Raw genomic sequence first — 18,746 nt, forward strand, 5'->3', positions numbered from 1 at the left:
GGGCTAAATTTCGCGAGCGGGAGCTCGAGCCAGAATCAGGATTCATGGGGGGTCGGGGGTAACACGAATATATTCAGCCCAATGCAAATTCAGAGGTTAGTAATATTGCAAGTCTCGGTACTCAAAAACGTGGTGGGACCCGAGTTCCTAAGCTACAGGCGAATGGCTTTCAGTTCTCTCAGTTTCCTGTTGAGGAATTACAGTTAGCGTATGAAAACCTTTCGTTTTTATCTACAGGTCTACACCCTCCCACCATGGATCCTCTTACCAGAATACTTCACATAAAACCTTTTGGGTCTCTGTATATGCTCTATAAGCGTATCGTGATCATTGCAAAGATACCGTTTCAGGTGGTATCATACCTTTTAGGAATTAACAAGCTGCGGCCCTCGTGGACGCTGAAAAAAGTGCTGATACTGAGTGCGCTTCGGGAGGTAACCTGTAAGCCAAACTTATGCCATGGCTTTTGGTAGTTATTTATAGTATTTAGATATATCGGAAAAGACTGGAATCAATGGTGGGCGAGACCACACAAAAGAGGTCGTAGCCAAGGACTGTTTAGATGCCCACTTCATTTGGGTCGATGGTGTGCCTGACGAGCTCATCGTCGGTGAGGTCAAGCGACTAGCACAAGTATGTGGAGCTCAGTCTGTATGCATCCCTGCGTATGGTTTTGGAAGGTGGAACTCGACGCAAGACCTGGCGCGAGATGGGGAAAAGATCATTCTCAATCTCCATGGCGGAGGATACATAGTAAGCTTCGCCAACTATACATCATACACTAGACAAAACAGACTGAACAATAACCCAAGGCAGGGACGGCTCACCCCGAGGACTTGACGGCCAACATCCCCCGCGGATACCTCGCACATGGAATCTCACGTGTTCTCTCAATCGACTATCGCCTATCTACCACCCACCCGTACCCAACCGCCGCGCCCTTCCCATCGGCCCTCCTGGACGCGCTCGCGGGTACGTCTACCTCGTGCGCACGCTCGGGTTCAAGCCTCAGAACGTGATCGTGGGCGGGGACAGCGCGGGCGGGAACCTCGCGCTCGCGCTAGTTCGGTATCTCAGAGACTCGCGTGATCACGAGTCGGGTCTAGATCTAGGCATGCCTGGAGGGTTGATCGCGATTTCTCCGTGGGCCGATCCTGTCGGGACGTACTTTGCTACCTTGACGGACGACTCGCCGGGCGTCGTGAACGCCAAGACCGACTATCTTCGACTCGTGGATAAAAGGGGGACGGTTGTGTCTCAACATGGGTACGCGGCTCGTGCGCTTGCTGGGCCCATGTCGGCCGAAGATGCTACTCGAAGCCCGTACATCTCTCCCGGATCGTTGAATTTAACGACGGATGGGCTGTTCAAGGGGTTCCCGCCTACTTATATGTAAGTGGAGAAGCGAGGCGCTCATTCAGGAGATCCGAGTTCTCCAGACCCGGATGAAGAAGGACTGCGAAGTGGTTTACGATGAAGTTGTTGATGCTGTTCATGATTTTGTCGCTTTTCCCCAGTGGGAGCCTGAGCGAAGTGAAACGTTCAAGAAGATTGTGGATTGGATTCAGAACTTGTAGTTTGGTTCATTATATGCATCTGAAGCCCCTGTGTATGGCGCATACACCCAGTAATAGTTGCTACCGTCTAGCTTGGTCCCTTGCAGAAAGTTGACTATAAAAGCCCATGACTAGATCTGATTTCACGCATACAGTCGGTGTTTTCAAAAATAAAATAAAAGTTTACACCATTGCAATGATCTACAACTCTGCCAACAACATCGTTCCTAGACTCTGCACAACCTGGGTGCCCATGGCTTTTTCGACCGCGTCTTCCAAGTGTCGTTTAGGATCCTGCTTCCCAACATGTCGTGTGGCGAGTTGTTCGGGAGTAAGCGTCGACTCTTCTTCCACCGACTTGGTATACGCCTCGCTCAACTTGAGCATCGACTAGGGTACCGCCAGTTAAACCGGACACCCACTAGAACCAATGTGCGCAAGTCAGACTCACCTTGACAGCACCCTCATTCTCCCGACTCAGCCCTCCGAAATCTTTCAACTTCAACCCTTCCGTCCAGTTACGCTTGTGCAGATTCATCAACATGGCCTGCTCCAGCTCCGTCTTTCGGTAATCGACCGCGATAGAATAATAGTGTCTGTTCAGGCCGTGGATGAGACTCTGGATGCTCGGCTTGTTGATGTGCCCAATGTTGGACGTCGTCTGGCGCGGTTCTTGGCCCAGGACGACCGAGTGCGGGTTGATGAGTCGGAAGGCGTCGATGACGACTTTGCCCTTGACTGATTGAATGGGGTCGATGACGACTGCTACCGAGCGAGCGTTCAGCCGTTCGAATGACTGTCGAGGTATATAAAAAGGTGGAGTTGAGTTTGGTCGAGGTTAGAAAATAAAAAAGTGGTGGGATCGTACACTTTGTGTGTTGATGTCCACGCTGGATAGCCAGCATCCAAAGCCAGGATGAGAGTGGTACCATCCTACAACCATCTCCGGCCTAGCATAACCCAACGCATAAGCCCACTTGTAGCGCACAACCACCAAGACTAGGATCAATGAGAAATCTAGGGGGAGACGCACCTTCCGTCTGCTTCAACATTTCGACCATCTTCGTTTGGAATACGTGGTCGACGGATTCGACGGTGACGCTTGTTCCGCTCTGGGGCATGGCAAAGACGTCGATGACCTGGACCGTATAGTCGTCTACGAATTCGCCGAGCATGAGGCCCATGACTTCCATCGGTACACCGGCACGGCCGTGTTTGAGCATCTGGTTTTCAGGAAAGGGTTAAGCCATTGGTGCTGGGGCGTCTGCGCGTATGTGGGACTGACTTTGAGTAGTGCAAGGGACGAAATGTGGATGACTTCGCCGCTAATTGTGACCGAGTTAGGCAAAAGGAATCAGAGGCAAGGGAGAGAGCATACTTGTCAGGCATCGGTTGGTCTCCGCCTCCAGCGCCATGGCCGCCTTGTCGGGACGCAGCAGACGCGAGCATACGTTCGTAATCCATCTTTAGAGGGTAAAGTTACAGAAAGGCAGAGAGAGACGCGTCACCTCCACACTCTTGGCGCTTAACTCTTGTCCACACGTGACTCTGGCCGCAGATCATTCGCATTCATCTCGATAAGTTATTTACATTCGGGAAGAAGAAAAAATAAGAATAAAATAGGAATGACGAGCACACTCTCGTCCGATGCGTTCGTATTCGAGCGAAATGCCGAGACGGGAAAGATCCGAATCAACGTTCCTGCTCGGTACTACCTTGTGCCAGGGGTATGCTTTACCACCGGGCTCATCCTCGGGCTTACGCGCGGAGCACGTCAAGCGTCGTTGCGGTTCTTGGCTGAGAACGCACACCGGAGACCTACGACGCTGCAAGGATGGTATTTCTACAAAAAGACCAAGAACTATCGGGTGATGTGGGGGGCATTGAAGGGAGGCGGAGCGGTTGGGTTGAAGATGGCAGGGTTTGGGGCACTGTGGGTCGGGTTGGAGCAGGGATCGGTGGTGCTTGGGGACAAGATTGGGGGTAGGACTGGGGAGTGGATTGCACAGGGACGGGAGATGGTGCGGGTGTGGGGAGTGCTGGGCTGGTGCTTGCGGGATGTAAGTACAAGATGCGTTAATGCATGTATCTAACTAGACCGATTGCAGACCGGCTGCCCCGACCGGTGTGGGGACAGGTAGTCGGATTAGGAATGCTAGGTGGAGGCGTGATGTATGGGGCGCGTCGGGGGCGGGAGTGGCTGGAGGAAGCAGAGGATCAGTCATGATCGATAGGGATGCCGCGAGGCTCCACCGCTGAATAACAAAGAGGAATATGATTGGCCAGTGGTGACATCAGACGGATATGGAGCCGTGCGGCTAGGGCATTTAGGAGAGTGAGCGACCAGAGAGAGCTTTGCTTTTCGCGCACCACCTGGTTTGACCCGGCGTAAGAGTCGGACCTGTATTTTCTTTTTTTCGTTGTTGTTGCAGTGTTTTATTAGGTGTGCCTGAACAGGGTATCTCACATATCGATCGCATTCATTTGATTGGAAGCCACATGCTGAAGCTCTGGCCGTCTGGACCATCGGCTGCTGACGGGCAGCTCACGCCCCGGGCAAGCGATCGCAAGAGCCCGAATCCATTCGAGGCCTCGCTCACCAACCTGAACCCGACCCCGATGGCGAGCACAGCCCCGCGCACGCCGACCGTAATGCACCATCTGCTCAAGACCCAGGACAACAACCACGATACCACCCCATTGGCCACACCCTCTCTGGGACTCCCAGCCGCGGCACCGACTACACAGCTATCGCTCAATCCGCCGGAATTCAAGCTGAAATCCGCACCTCCACTGCGCCGGAACCACTCGCATACGCCGTCGATCAAGGAAAAGGACGCCCAGGCCGCGGGTGCATCCTCCAGGGGACAGCTCCATGTCAAGCTCATTGCCGCCCGGGGGCTCAACGTATCCTCTGCGCGCGCACGGCCCTATGTCGTTGTGCAGTTCGAACAGAGCGAGTTTGTCAGCCGTGATCCTATCGCCGAGTCCGATGCCCCCGTCCGCGGTGTCCCAGCTGTCCTTTCCCGCGTCAACTCGGCCGTCAATGTCACCGCTGCTGCTGCTGCCGCCGCCGCCGCAGGGAGCGGACTGGCCCGTGTACTCGCTGCCAACACATCCGCATCTTCCGTCGCCTCCGGATCTTCAAACGGTCTTGGCACCATGTCCACACACAACCCCGTATGGAAGCACGAGGTCGCGTTGTAAGTCGGTCATCTCAATTTACGCTACTCTTTTGCTCATCGCTCCGCAGCGACGTCACTCAGGAAAATACAACAATAACCTTTACAGTCTATGACAGACAAGAAGAAGACGAAGCCTTTCTCGGCATGCTCGAGATGAAGCCGGTCCTCAAACACGAGCACACGGTTGATCAGTGGATCAAGTCTGTCCCGCCGCTCCACCTCCCGATATTGCACATTCTAACCGCTTTCCACAGGCTACGACCCAGAGAATCGGAACCCGTAACAGGCGAGATACGAGTCCAGATTACATATGAGCAGTTCCAGGTGAGCACATCGCTCCCCTCTCTCCTATTCACGCTCCCTCACAACTCATGTCTCTTCACCGCCCGCCTATTCTCGGCTTTACACCCATTGAACAGACTCGACGCGCCCTCACCCCGCGCGATTTCGAGTTTTTGAAGCTCATCGGTCGCGGTACATTCGGCCGTGTCTTCCAAGTCAGGAAAAAAGATACCAAACGCATCTATGCCATGAAAGTCCTTTCCAAAAAGGAAATTGTCGCCAAGAAAGAGGTCGCACACACCATTGGTGAACGCAAGATCCTCCAGCGCTCGCTCGAATCGCCCTTCCTCGTCGGCCTCAAGTTCTCCTTTCAGACCGATACCGAGCTCTACCTCGTCACTGATTTCAAATCGGGAGGCGAGCTATTTTGGCATCTCCAGCGTGAGACGCGCTTCTCTGAAGAGCGCGCACGATTTTACATTGCTGAGCTTGTCCTGGCGCTGGAGCATCTGCACAAGTACGATATCGTCTACCGGGACCTAAAGCCCGAGAACATCCTTCTCGATGCAACGGGCCATGTCGCCCTGTGCGATTTCGGCCTGTCCAAACCGGATCTCCCGAGCGGCCAGCTCACCAACACTTCTGCGGAACCACCGAGTATCTCGCCCCAGAAGTCCTCCTCGACGACCACGGTTATTCCAAACTCGTCGATTTCTGGAGTCTGGGCGTCCTCTTGTTCGAGATGTGCTGCGGCTGGAGTCCGTTTTACGCCGAAGATACCCAACAGATGTACAAGAACATCTGCTTCGGCAAGATTAGGTTCCCGAGGGGTGTAATCGGTGAGGACGGGAAACAATTTGTTAAAGGGGTGAGTCCCTCCTACCCAATTCCGACTCGTGAAATCCGGGTTCTAACAGCTATCACGCCCGAAAGCTACTCAACCGAAACCCGAAGCACCGTCTGGGTGCACACCGCGATGCGGAAGAACTCAAAGAGCACCCATTCTTCAAAAATATCGACTGGGTCGCGCTCGCTCAGAAACAAGTCCCCCCGCCGTTCAAGCCGTCTGTCGAGTCGGATGAATCAACGGCCTGCTTTGATCCCGAGTTTACGAGTGCGGATTTGAAAGAGACCGGAGTCGACGCGTTGATGGATGAAGATGACCCGTCGGACCAGTGGGTCGCTTCCGTGGTGCTCATAATGGCCGACCGAGTTTCAATGGGCCGAACGGGGGTCAAGGGGATGGAAATCACGAACAAGGACGCTGCGAATAAAAAGGCCCAGCGAGAGAGGGGTAGCCCGTTGACCAAGTCGATCCAGGAGAACTTTAGAGGGTTTACATATTCCGGCGAAAGCGTGGTTGCTGCCGCCGCCGGAGTCCTGGGGAAAGACTTTGACGAGGACGTAGAAGAAGAGGACGAGGAGAAGACGGAGACGATGCTGGGACGGATAGCGAATGGGAGGACGAGAGTCCTGCAGGACGGTATAGCGGGGCGAAGCGGACGAAAAAGGGAGAGGATGGATTGTAAGTGCTGTTGAATGCCACCACGTAGGTTCCTCCCTTTCTCCTCCCTTTTTTTTTCCTTGCTTTGGCTTTTTGCCCATGGACTGTGTCAATAGTTAAATCGCTGTCGCTCGCATTCAATTTGTACACGTCGTAGGTCGACTGCGATCATGATGAAACGTTTTACATATTATGTATGATTACAATCAAATGGTTCTTGATAACCCCCTGGATCGGAGGCGTGAGTTGGGGTAGCTGTGAATGATTCGGACCTTGCGAGGGCGTGAATTCGTTGGCCAGATATAGTACGTGAAATACCAACCCAAGAAAAGTTTAAACTGGATTCTGTTCGTGCAAAGAGCAAGTGGGGTATCAATTCATTTGGAGCCGGCGCTTAGTAACTGAGACCCAACTCAAAGCAGACAAACACCACGAGCACAGCGACACCCCAAACCCAAACCCCCAAATCCAAAAACGGGACGAAGCTTACCATACGGGATTCCCCGTATATCTCATCATTTCCCTAATTTTGACTCTTTTCTCGAGGATCGCCCGTTGAGGGAGTATATAATTTGGGCGCCAAACCCTCGAGGCTGTTCCTTTTTACTCCCGGCCCCCTCCTTCTCACATATCACACCTAACAGTGTCGACCTCGTCCTGGCGGAGAGGCTGGGCACTCTGCGTTTAGCTGCGGCGGCTTTATTTCGAATCGTCAGGCCAAAGAGTGCAAGCCTGGCGGGAGCATTCTTGACAAACTACCGCAGTGCCCGGAACTTTTCCAGCTACTATAGCCTTGCCACCCCGAACCGTGTCATGTCCGATCGGCATAACGGGGACTATCCCGGACAAGTCTTTTTCGGAGTCCACAAGGGGAAACGACAGTGTATCGAGCCGACATAGTACGTCTTCCCCCACTGTATTTTTTTATTGCTCTTGTTCTAATATACCCCTTTCAAGTCAGAGCCTTATGAAAAACGTCCAAGGTTATCCGGATGCGGTCTACAAGGCGTTTATGAACAAGGCTCACGCGGATGAGTTTTCCAAGACGGGAAAGGTACCTCGCGGAGCTGTGCCCGTTCAGCCGGGCGCGTCGTCTTCGTCTTCATCCTCGTCCTCGTCGTTGTCGAGAACGTTGTCGTTGAGCGCCCCGCTTGCTGGACCGAGCTCGAGTCTGAGATCTGATAGTCTCAAGCCCAATGTGGTTTCGATGAGTGCGAGTGCGAGTGCGCAGAGTGGACCGAGCACGAGTCTTGTGTCGGGTGGGAGCGCTGGGTCGAGTAGACAGGTTACAACGGCAGTAGCGCGGCCGGGAGTAGTCATCCGGCACCAACAAGTCTAGTCTGTTCCAAGCCAACAGCTACCAAATCAAACGGAGGCAAGTTTGCGTCTCTTATCGTGGTACGCCTACGCCTGTTGGTAGCAATAAATCCACATCCATCAATACCGCTCGAAATGCGAGCACATCAGCTTCCTCCAACAGGGCAAAATCGAAGTTGGACCGACGGTTCGTGTTTGAGCAATGGTAGGGAGAACGCGGCTGCTGCATATGCTGTGTACTTTGGACCGGATGACCCAAGGTGAGAGTGTTTTTCTTGACGTTTTGTTTAGGAATTCCATCTCATAGGTACGTACTTTTAGAAACGAGGCCGCTCGTGCACCTGGAAAGCAGACGAACAATGTTGGCGAGATCTATGTGAGTCGTTATTAAACCCGCTAGAATTTATGGTTGCTAAGTTATGTGTAGGGAGTGATTCGAGCACTTGAGATTGTCGATGAGGGTGCGAAGCATTTGGTCATTTACACTGACTCCAAGTACACTATTGAGAGTGAGTGATGATATCATATATGCGTCGCCCCTGGCTTATGGCCGTCTTTTTAGGCCTTGGGTGGCTTCCTGGTTGGAAAAAGAGAGGCGGGATGAACTCGAGTAATAAGCCGGCCATGAACTATTCGATGATCAAGTACATGGACGCCCTCATGGCTCGGCGCGGAGGTGAGCTCGTTGACCATAGTCACGGTCTGTTTCTCACGATTATTTCTAGACCGGGTGGAGCTCGTTCACGTCCGCGGGCACCAAAATGACGCTGGCAATAATGCGGCCGACTTGATGGCGCGAGCTGCTGCCACTAACCCTCACGTCCCACCTGCCAAGGACTGGGAACTCGAGTGCATCAATCTACAGAAGAAACCCTTGGTGTCCGTCACTGGTAGTCCCAAGATTACGGCAGTGAGTCGCTTGTAGTATGGGCGAGTCTAGTGATTTAATAGTGTATAGGTCGACTCGCCTCTAGTCAAAATCGAGGCTCAGGACGATGATAGTGACTACGGCTACAGCGATATCGAGCTGGATGGCGCTGAAATTGACGGTGTAGACTCGCCTTTGAATCAGTACCTATCCGACGACACCCGCGCAACTTCCTTCTCCAACGAAGAGAAACCGGTCACTGGGAAAAAGCGAGCCCGCGATGAGCCTGTTCAGGAAGTACCGGATAGCGACACTGAGCGCAAAACAGCGAGGAAAAAAGCCAAGGAACAACCCGTGAAATGCCCAAGCTGCAGGCACAACTTTACTGTCACTCTTCGAAAATAATTTTCTTCGCCTTGAATTGGTTTGTTTCATTTTGCATATGCTGTTTTGGTGAACTTTAGCCAAGCATCTTGTTATCCGTTTATGTATAGCATTCTATGCAGATATGTCTTGAATAACTAATTTACAAGTGGGATACAAGTCTACCAATCCATCAACAAATGTCCGTCTCGTTTGAACGTGCCTCCTCGCAGCAGTGCGGGTAGCACTTTCCTCCAAGAATCGTAGACTCGACTACAGCTTGTACTTCATGCGGCGAGACGCGACCGTACCAAACACCGTTTCCTGAAGGGAAGTAAATAATCACGTTTCCCGCAAATTTATGACCTAGATCCAAATATAGTTGTAGTCTATCAGATGGGAGATCAAACCGGGCGGAACTTACCCCCCATATGCGAGTTTCTTAATATTAAAACGCGCTGAGAAAAGTCACTTTCAGGTTTTCGTAATGCCTGCAATCGTTGTTTCGCATTCTCCGCACGAGGCTCTGGTAGGTCTTCCAGTGCTGGTTGTCCGTGCTCGGCCGGGTCGTCAATTTGTGTATGAACATCCCAGCCTTGGTTGGACAGACTTGTCGTAAAGGCTGTTGAACCATTAAGTATGCTGTCCAAGTTTTCTGGGAAACCAACATACCATCTTCCAAGACGGGAGCAGCGATATGGCATCTGTTGTCTCGTCGTTTGTGGGAGCCTATTCCAAGTCGGTGGGTCTGATTTACTGGCAGATAAATAAATAGACCCACAAAGTAAAATGACAGCAGAGTAGGGCAAGATCCAGGACTTCATACCCGCGCCACTCGGTTTTCCTTCTATCCCTACAGCAGGGTCAAGAACAGCCTTCCACAGCTCACTTGCGCCCTCGGTCGTCGCTGGTACGTCCTTGACAAGTTTATAATCCGGGAACACAAGCACTGTATGCGTTTTAGGGGCGCACCCAACTTCGCGGTGGGATCCATTAAGCACAGACAGCCGCGTCGAGTCGGAAGCGGTGAATACTCCAGCCGGAGCGCCTTCCGATTTTGAAGGACGGGCGGTCGATGAAGATACCAGTTTACCGTGAACGTTGTTGAGGTGTTCCGCAAGAGAGTCGGATTCCTCTGTCACCTCGCGCACCCAATCGGATTTTCCGGTTGAAATGACGACCTGGAAAAGTATTAGTGCTTCACGAAAGAGTTTGGTAGCTCGGCTATTCAACTCACCTGTCTACCATAAGGTTTGACTGAACCAAGCATGTCTGAAGACAAGTCCACGTCGAACCGGTTTGGCCATTCTTCATGTCCGAGGTCACAAGGATCCGCGCACGTTCGGCATGGGTCCAGAGTGTATGGGACACCGGCCGAGTCAAGTTTGGAGCCGAGCTCCTCGACCTGCGGGGGTGAACGGACAAGGCTCAGTGCGCTGAACATGGTGCTTTGGATCGCGTGTTTGATCATGGTAGGGAGGGGTGCAAGGGGGAGTATCGTACCGATAGGATTGGCGCATCGACTACTTCAGACATTTTGTACGCCCTTGGTGGTTGGATTTTCCGTTCAGTTTCGTATCAAAGAATTACCGTGTATGCTGCGGTGTTAACTGAGGAGACGTAAGCTTGCTTAGCCGAAATGCCGAATGATATTCGTAGTCGCACAGGAAAAACAAGCCTTCTGAAATGAAGCGCGTACAGTTGCCAGATATCCCTGGCTGACAGTGTGCGATAAACTTTAACAGGTTAATCAGATAAGCCTGATCCCGGGGGAGAACTGGGTGTTGTACTGATGGGAGGTTCATTATGTAGGAATTCTCAGCGCCTGTGGTGGCTAAGTTTAGTCACCGAGTCAGCTGATTACTAACATAGCGCCGGTTGCATCAGTAAGTCACCACAGGCCTCACCCTATGACACACTGCCATGACTCTTGTTATTACACCGCCCAATAGCCATGACGTCCTCAAACCCTACGGAAACATTTAAATTATCCCCAGAGGAAGCACAGCTGTCCGAGTTTTGTGGGTACAGTTGGAAACGAGATCCTTGACGCCACGTTTACCTTACAATAGACAGAAGCCGATCTAAAGAATATGTGGAATTGCATCAGCAAGTACAGGCAAGTGGTGTAGTGTAGCTGTGAATAATACATTTAATCCCCCTTGAAAAACTACAGAATAGCATGAACTTGCTAGACTCTCTTGAGGGCTTTTTGTCCAAGTTTCAGAGTGATCTTTCAGCTGTGTCTGGTCAAATAACAGACCTACAATCTCGAAGTCGCGATTTTGATATGAGGTTGAAGAGCCGACAGGTAAGGCAACCGACGAATACCTAGCCGGCGCACATTGACGCGTTGCTAGTAGAAAATCGAGAGACCTCTGTCCCAGCTGTTGCAGGAACTATGTGTCCCGCCCGACTTGGCCACCACGATCCTCGATACGAATGTATCAGAATCGTGGATACCAGCAATCGCGGCTTTAGAGGAGAAGCTAATTGCTTTGGAAGCTAGGTCGAGAGTGCGAGCGTCAAAGGATTGTCAGAGGCTGCGGAAGCCTTGCGCATCGCTGTAAGATACAGTTTCAATAATCTTTTTTTTTTATTTGCACTGAGTTGTCCTAAGGCCTCTGGGAAAATACGAGGCTACTTCTTGGGATTACTTCAACCCATCCGAACAAGCATTAGTACAAATATGCACGTTCTACAGACCTCGGTGTTCCTCAAATACCGTCCGCTATTCGCATTTTTGCAACGGCATGCACCTTCTGTTACACAGGAGTTTCAGCATGCCTATATCGCAGCCGCAAGACTGTACTACGAGACTGGATTTCGAAGATACGCGCGTAGCTTGGGATACTTGAGGGTATTTAACCGCCAGTGATGTTTGTAGCAACCCTAACCTATTACTTTGCCAGGCTCGAACAGTGGAAAAGTCCACTCTGATTGGCACTTTACCGAGCGACGGTTCGCCTGATCCACCACCAGCAACTGATCGCCTACAATATGCCAACCTAGAAGGTCCAGGAGTAACACTCGCATACATGGCGGACGATGCAAAGAACGTATGTATCGTGTATACTCAATACCCGTGACTCGCTCTCACTAACCGCACCTCAGAAAGAGCCACCAGAGGCCGCTTTTCGGTCGCTCCTTCTCGTACTATTGGACAATGCTACCGCAGAATACGCTTTCTTATCTAGCTTTTTCCGCCAAGAGCCCAACCCTCCAAGAAAACCTAGCACGAGGCGGGTGTCGGGAATCATATTCGAAGACCCAGAGGAACAATCTGAGAGTGGCGGAGACTCCATCCCTATCAGCCGTACAGCGAGCTTTAGCATTCCTGGGATAGTGACGCTGCAAGACGAAAAGCGAAAGTGCGGCCAAGGAGGAGCGTGCATATATAGACGGGTTGTGGAAGCAGATTATGGAGCCCGCGTTGGAATACTGCCAGGTTGGAAACAGCGTGTACGTTGGTTGACTGTTACTAAATGTTTACTACAGGTATTCATCAAAGCAGCACTAGAACCGGCACCTCCCCTCATCCCACTCTTAACGATGATTAGACTCAACGAGAACGTATACCTTGAAGCCGAAAGGCGCGGTTGCGGCCCGCTCGAGACGTTCCTCCTTGGACAACGCCTTGCCATGTGGCCGTTGTTCCAAAAAGATATGGGGGTCCAGGTGGACAGCCTGAAAAAACTTGCAGAAAACGCGGTTGGTGGATATTTAAGCCGAAGCGGGATAAAAGATTCGGCGGTACAGGTCGTGAGTATACTTCCTAGGACGATAGTCATACTGTACTCAGAGGTTTATGCAGATCATAAATCGCTACGCCAGTTTATTCATCGCATGCGTGAGGCTGTCGTCAGAGGGCGATGAGACGATGCTGTTTTCCAAGTAAGCATTAGCCCCCCATGGTATAGATATGCTCTCATCGATTCTAGTGTGTTGCGACTTCGACAAGAATTGGCTAAACTCATCATCAACCAATCTAAAAAAATAAAAGATTCAGCCCAAAGTTCGACATATCTTTCCACCACATACGAGCTCCTTTTATCTCGTTTGAGTGTGGTAATACTGTCCATATTCTCATCCCTTACTTAATCCTTATTTAGGCTGGCAATGTTGTGCACCCGCGAGCGCAAAGCGAAGCCTCGCACTGGCGTGAGCTGGAGGAAGAAGCACGCAGGAGAATCGGTGCGACAAGAAGATGAATTGTTCGATGCGAATATAAGAGGAATATCTGTACAAACTGCGTGTAATAGAATGCTACTAAGCCGGCTGAAAACTAATCCAAGAAAAAAAAACAAAGCGAGAACACGGGTATCGAAACAATTTTGAAGTATCTATGTAGATGCGCTGTATGAATATGTTGGGGTCAGTCTTGTAATTATGAGCTCTTGGACATCAACATACCCAGGAGTAGGTTCCTTGTTTATCGTGGGGAAGGACGCTCTCAACGAACTTGCACCCCCAGCTGCTTTTGGACTCCCAACCCCGAGCCTATCTAACACGTCCCGAACTTCGTTGGGAGCTGACAATGGTTTTGTCCTCGAAGAGATCGTTCCGTGCGAATGAGGAGGAGCAAGACGTGCCGAGGGAGCGCGGTCACCACTCGTAACGGATCTCACCGAAGTTCCAAACGCGGAGTTGGAGGCACCTTGACCCAGCGCTTGACGTAGCTCAGAGACACCACATCACGAGAGGTGCGGGACACGCTCGCTAGCGAATGGTTATCAATGTGCATCAAAGCTGGAGATATCTTGATCCATGGTGAAGTAGCATCGGCACGGATAATCTCTTGGGTAGACTCGACACCTGGAGGAATCGTTAATCAAGGCTCAACTGAAAAAAAAGACTTGTACTGACTGTTTTTGAGTGCAAGTTCCACGGTCCATTCTGCCCCAAGACGACGAAGGATTTCTTCTTGGTGAAGTCCGCTGAGATTCTGAACCCGCTCGTTGGCAGCCAAGGCATGAAGCACAATCTCCGGATCAACAAACAGTTTGTTCGAGTTTGATGATTCGCCAAAGTTTGGTAGCTCCAACTCTGGCCATTCGACTGCCAACTCTGGTGGGTGAAGGAGATCCTCGTGAGGTGGAGGTAGGTCAGGGATGTACGATGACATCGACAAGGTTGTCAGTGCCTGTCGGCAACATGTTAGGTAAATGTAATCCAGACTGATAAAGACTTACAGCTTCAGCCGCGTTCACAACTTCCGGGCATTCCCACATCTTCCCAATAGTAATCCAAGCTTGAGCAATAACCTCCCTGGCGGCTTGTTTCCTGCCTCTGGCGTTGTTGCCATCATTGTCACCAATGGAGGATGCCGCCTGATCGAGAGCCAACAACATGGGTACACCAGCAAACAGACCCCGTACTGGCAGGCGTTCATGCATCGCGCAGAGCACATTAATAAGATGGGCATAATCCGAGGGAGACGGTGGCCTGTACCCGGAGGATGTACCTTGATTTGGATCTAAAAGGGCTAGCGCGCCGAAATGGTGCGACCACGACTAGGTGTTCGTTTGCTGCCCTCCTCAGATATCACAGGTGGTGGGATCTCGTGCTTTGGAGTCCCCACGGGGGTAGCAGGGACGATGTTGATGGGAGTAGGCGCTAACGCCTGCGATGATGAAGCCTGAGAGGCACCGGCCAACGGGTCGGTCGAGAGCCCAAGTGCGGCCGAAATTGCCAACGTGTAGGCCGATGCGTGTAATGCGTTCAGGAATCGGTAGGTAGCATCCGTGAATTGAGATTGGCGCCCACTCTTGAATGAAGAGCGCCAGGATGAACACGCCTGATAGATTCATCATCTCGAATACCGTCTTGAGCGCCGTATGGCTCGGGCGGCAACTCGGTACGAATGTACGCCTCCAAGGTACGGGCATAATCCGCTCGGACACCATAAGAAGATTCAGCTAGCACGGCCAAACTTTCCTGCCAGACTCGGGGCTAATGGGATTACGCCGGCCCGAAGAAGTGATAACAGCCAGTTTTTCTGCATCCGAAGCAGCTCCATCAACAGACGCTCGCCATTTGCCCTTCTCAGTGGGTGCAACTTCTTCCTTGTGAGCATGGCTGGTAATACGACCCTTGTTGAGCTCAGTGGCCTTGATTAGGCCAACAAGACAGGCCACCAAGCATCGAATAGCCTCGGACCGGTTTCGATCGGCACCATGGCGCCCACGCCAGGAAGTCCTGAACTTGCACACTAACGATACGATTGATGATTTCCTCCGACAAGTCCTGGATCTGGTCCGAGTAATATATATGCGTTCCCAGCGCAGCAGTGCAAGTGACCAAAGCAGGAAGTAAGCCATCCATAGGGTCAATTGCTGCGCGTCGTAGAACAACTTGAATCAAGTTCGCGGCTACTTCTCCGGTGGAAAGGTTGATGATGTGCTTGGGGGAAGAGAGAACGGTTGTAATCGTGGCTACTAGGGTCGTATGTTGAGCCGTTGGGACAGCCTCGTCGCGGACGCTGACAAGGAGCTCGATTAACCGAGTGGGAATAACAAAGCGATATGGAAACTGGGCCCAGTCGGTGACCCTGTCCACAAGCCAACAGCACCACTCAACATTCGGCCAAAGCTGTGCATTGTCAACATGATGGAAAATTGCCTGCATGACGTGACCAAGCTGGGCAGGATTAGAAGGGGAAAATAGCGCCTTGAGGTCCCTCAAGGACAAGTCCAGCACGTCGGATTTGGAAGGTCCTTTTTCTCCATCAATGTGGGCGTGAATTGACGCTGCCTTGCGGTTGGCTAGCGGTCGCTGAGGTTGGAACTCGGTCAAAAAGGGCGAAGATGGACCGTTCGGAGCATCAATGATCTCGCATCTGAAAGCAAGGTGAGTGTAGGGTCGGATACGGTTAGTGAAAATACCTACTCCTCGTTGAGTCTCTCCAACTCATGAGAGTGAATGTTGAAGAGAATGGGCGGAACGATAGCATCAACCTGGTGTTGGAATTCTGAGAGAGAATGGAACAAGGCTGCAGACGTGACTGCCCCAGATATAGCGCCGAGGCCGACGATTCGCGTCCTAAATGAACACTTAGAGACATCCCGCTTGGCCATCGGTCCAACTCACCTGTTGCGGTTCTCCGAGTCCCCGTTGATACCGTTTGATTGGCAGAGTTTCGCAAACATAGACAGCGTGGCCAGGTAATTGTTTGTGAAAGCGTTATCAACACCAATGAGAGTTCCATCGGTATAGGCCGTCCATGCTGTGAACTGGAACCAAGTCAACATCAACGGTGTTCATTACACGAGGACCAAACTTACAACGCTGGCGGCACGAGCGGCGACTTCGAGATCATCGGGCAGGGCAACGAGGGAGGCCTTGACGGAGGCTATGAGAGCGGTTGACAACAAGGTGAGATCGCGTTTGCAATCGTGGCCAGCTGTTTGAGTATGGCGAGGGTGATGAGCAAGGAACTAGAGTAGATCATGTCAGTACTTTATTTGAATCAAACATGGTTGGGGACTTGCGCTCTTGATTTGGGATTTCCACCCCGGCACGTCGGGCTTCATCAGTGGCTCTTTTCTCAAATACATCAGCCAATTTGGTCAGCTTCCCAGCACGGTTGGTGGCGTAGTATGATAGCTTGGAGAGTTCCTGTGCATTTGGTTTGAACTCTGGAGCAGCGGCGAGTGGGTTCGATGGATAGCACGCAAGCACGAGCTTAAGGTGGTTTGGCTTAGAGGGAATACATCCCGAAAGCATCGACATTTTCCCTGGGAAATGCAGTGTGAAAGAAAAGTAAGGAAAGGCTGGGGATCAGATGGTGGATCGAAAGAGAAAGTAAACGAGCGACTATTATGGAAGTATATGGACCGTGGTCCTATAAAACACGGGGTCGACTTCGATGACGAAAGCACTCGAGGCGGACCTTGACCACTCCACCTTCCGCGATCAACTCGAGACGTGTCCACAAGCGCCCCGTACCACGGAACTTCAGGTCCAAATCGATTCCGAATACGGTGAGTCACCGGTATGGTAATTATGACTAATTTACATGGTTTCTAGTTCAACTATCGACTGAACGAATAAGTTGCAGTCCAAGTATAATTTCGATCCGGGCCATATATTTGATCCTGCCCAAACTCTGGATTATTGATTCCGCCAATCCAACCCTCCTAAAAGTTGCAGAAACACCAATCAAACACCAGACTGAAAACATGATAGCCATTTGACTTACCTGCTCAATCACAGCACAAGAATGGTTTGGGTAGTATTTCTTCGGACCCCCGTGTGCCTTCTTGCGAGGTATGGTCACATTCTTTCCATCCCCATTATTAGCTATCCCGTTACATGTGTATACTTGAAGCGCTGGCTGGTCGGTTGTGACGGACATCCTAACAATCACTTAGCTCCCAGTGAACCCAGCGGACACAACTGAACCTACTTGATGCCAGAGTTAGGGCTGTACAGCGAAAATGCGGGTGTCTTCTCAGCTGAACGGTCGTATATCCATGCATTATCCAAGCCAGTGCAACCTATTTCAGACATTCGTAAACACGTTGTATTTGCTCTTGGCCTATCGCCCCAAGGCGCACCTGTTCCGCAGTAACCCACTGCTTTATCAATGACATCTCCTAACCTTGTTTCGTTTCGGAAGTCAAAGTAAGTGCCGGTGACGTTTGTCAATTCTCCTGTAGGAACGAGAATGCCGTCCGTAGCTATGACACGGCTGGCTTCAATTTGGAGCTCGTGATCCGCCAAGGACTGGTCTCTTGGTACGCTTCCAGGTTCCTGGAGCGCCCAGAGAGAGAGAGTATCAGTGCCTCGTGCTAGAAAGGCATGGAGCAGGCACGAACCAGTATACATGGGAAGAAAGTAAAATCGGAGTCTTCTTTGTCGAGTTGGCGAACATTTCAATCTTCCATTTCGCCTGCTTCATCAATGTATAAGTCACCTGTCGCCACCTCTGGTAAGCTTGAGATAGCCTTGCGTTTAGGTAATGCCCACCAGAGCCTGGACTGTTCCAGGGAATCCTTGTGTGCCATCCGGGTCAATAAGATGGTATGTAACTGAAGACTTTGAGAGATTCATTGGGCCCCAATTGCGTCGATCGTACCCTACGAGCCCGCCATGAAGCGTATCTAGCCCTACGCGCGACAAAAGGTTGATTCAGTATCTGCGGAGGTGTAGACAAAGCAAAACACAAACCTCCGTTCTCATTGGTAGGTATCGTATAAACATCTGGTCCAGTAGCATTCTTCGTGATAGGAATAGAGAATGTACCTAAAATTCGATAAATTGATTTAGAATACTAGTAGCCACACCCTTTCACTCACCATTCTTAATCCGATTCGCATACCGACCAACGATACCTCCAAAAAAGGGATGAGATGGATCTGAAGCGTACAAACTCTTCTTGTCGTAGCCGAGTACTATATCTCTAAATTTCCCGCGTCTGTCTTTCACCCAGAGATTTTTGAGCGTGGCGCCAGTCGACAAGAAATTCGCTACGATCGAGTTGTCCGGCGCAGTAAGGGTGATAACTCGCATTGGGTCCCCAGCTCCCGCAAGTACTGTGGCATTGGCAACCTCAGCCTCCGGCAAAGATGCAGCTTCAACAGCACGGCACAGTAAAAGTAGTGCAGCAACAGTGGCACCCAGTGGTCGGTACATCATGGTGTAAGAATCCAAGCGAAAGAACGGGCATG

General features: G+C 51.3%; 7 protein-coding genes across 7 annotated transcripts; 4 read left to right on the plus strand and 3 right to left on the minus strand.

Moving 5' to 3' along the window:
• Positions 1–254: 254 nt before the first annotated feature.
• On the plus strand, positions 255–1,577 carry RhiXN_03911 (carbohydrate esterase family 10 protein; the record flags this gene model as incomplete). Its single annotated transcript, XM_043323728.1, has 5 exons — positions 255–441; positions 491–753; positions 813–985; positions 1,036–1,374; positions 1,406–1,577. The coding sequence occupies 5 exons, from the start codon at positions 255–257 to the stop codon at positions 1,575–1,577; spliced, it is 1,134 nt and encodes a 377-aa protein (XP_043176147.1).
• A 180-nt stretch (positions 1,578–1,757) lies between these two features.
• RhiXN_03912 (26S proteasome non-ATPase regulatory subunit 14) lies at positions 1,758–3,020 on the minus strand (the record flags this gene model as incomplete). Its single annotated transcript, XM_043323729.1, has 6 exons — positions 1,758–1,946; positions 2,008–2,352; positions 2,425–2,555; positions 2,590–2,779; positions 2,842–2,881; positions 2,935–3,020. 6 exons carry the CDS (start codon positions 3,018–3,020, stop codon positions 1,758–1,760), a joined length of 981 nt encoding a protein of 326 aa, XP_043176148.1.
• A 161-nt stretch (positions 3,021–3,181) lies between these two features.
• Positions 3,182–3,783, plus strand: RhiXN_03913 (uncharacterized protein; the record flags this gene model as incomplete). Its single annotated transcript, XM_043323730.1, has 3 exons — positions 3,182–3,493; positions 3,544–3,616; positions 3,665–3,783. The coding sequence occupies 3 exons, from the start codon at positions 3,182–3,184 to the stop codon at positions 3,781–3,783; spliced, it is 504 nt and encodes a 167-aa protein (XP_043176149.1).
• A 272-nt stretch (positions 3,784–4,055) lies between these two features.
• Positions 4,056–9,117, plus strand: RhiXN_03914 (Serine/threonine-protein kinase; the record flags this gene model as incomplete). Its single annotated transcript, XM_043323731.1, has 14 exons — positions 4,056–4,759; positions 4,810–4,941; positions 4,996–5,065; positions 5,161–5,781; positions 5,838–5,891; positions 5,957–6,548; positions 7,216–7,426; positions 7,485–7,812; positions 7,878–8,104; positions 8,166–8,220; positions 8,272–8,353; positions 8,407–8,520; positions 8,570–8,754; positions 8,803–9,117. 14 exons carry the CDS (start codon positions 4,056–4,058, stop codon positions 9,115–9,117), a joined length of 3,690 nt encoding a protein of 1,229 aa, XP_043176150.1.
• Positions 9,118–9,268: 151 nt separating this feature from the next.
• Positions 9,269–10,546, minus strand: RhiXN_03915 (altered inheritance of mitochondria protein 32; the record flags this gene model as incomplete). The annotated part of the gene is made up of 5 exons (XM_043323732.1): positions 9,269–9,441; positions 9,500–9,697; positions 9,748–9,804; positions 9,857–10,256; positions 10,313–10,546. 5 exons carry the CDS (start codon positions 10,544–10,546, stop codon positions 9,269–9,271), a joined length of 1,062 nt encoding a protein of 353 aa, XP_043176151.1.
• Positions 10,547–11,257: 711 nt separating this feature from the next.
• On the plus strand, positions 11,258–13,286 carry RhiXN_03916 (vacuolar protein sorting-associated protein, Vps52/Sac2 family protein; the record flags this gene model as incomplete). The annotated part of the gene is made up of 10 exons (XM_043323733.1): positions 11,258–11,386; positions 11,439–11,641; positions 11,696–11,756; positions 11,849–11,935; positions 11,988–12,134; positions 12,190–12,537; positions 12,574–12,837; positions 12,890–12,969; positions 13,017–13,143; positions 13,188–13,286. 10 exons carry the CDS (start codon positions 11,258–11,260, stop codon positions 13,284–13,286), a joined length of 1,545 nt encoding a protein of 514 aa, XP_043176152.1.
• A 413-nt stretch (positions 13,287–13,699) lies between these two features.
• On the minus strand, positions 13,700–18,714 carry RhiXN_03917 (cellular morphogenesis-like protein; the record flags this gene model as incomplete). The annotated part of the gene is made up of 18 exons (XM_043323734.1): positions 13,700–13,890; positions 13,942–14,218; positions 14,268–14,539; positions 14,590–14,842; positions 14,898–14,969; positions 15,009–15,227; positions 15,292–15,913; positions 15,964–16,116; positions 16,165–16,307; positions 16,359–16,511; positions 16,588–16,758; positions 17,276–17,432; positions 17,483–17,573; positions 17,634–17,829; positions 17,903–17,992; positions 18,046–18,185; positions 18,247–18,321; positions 18,375–18,714. 18 exons carry the CDS (start codon positions 18,712–18,714, stop codon positions 13,700–13,702), a joined length of 3,615 nt encoding a protein of 1,204 aa, XP_043176153.1.
• Between the last annotated feature and the right edge of the window lie 32 nt (positions 18,715–18,746).

This window comes from Rhizoctonia solani, chromosome 1 (genome assembly GCF_016906535.1).
Source record: "Rhizoctonia solani chromosome 1, complete sequence".
Taxonomy (NCBI): Eukaryota; Fungi; Basidiomycota; class Agaricomycetes; order Cantharellales; family Ceratobasidiaceae; genus Rhizoctonia; species Rhizoctonia solani.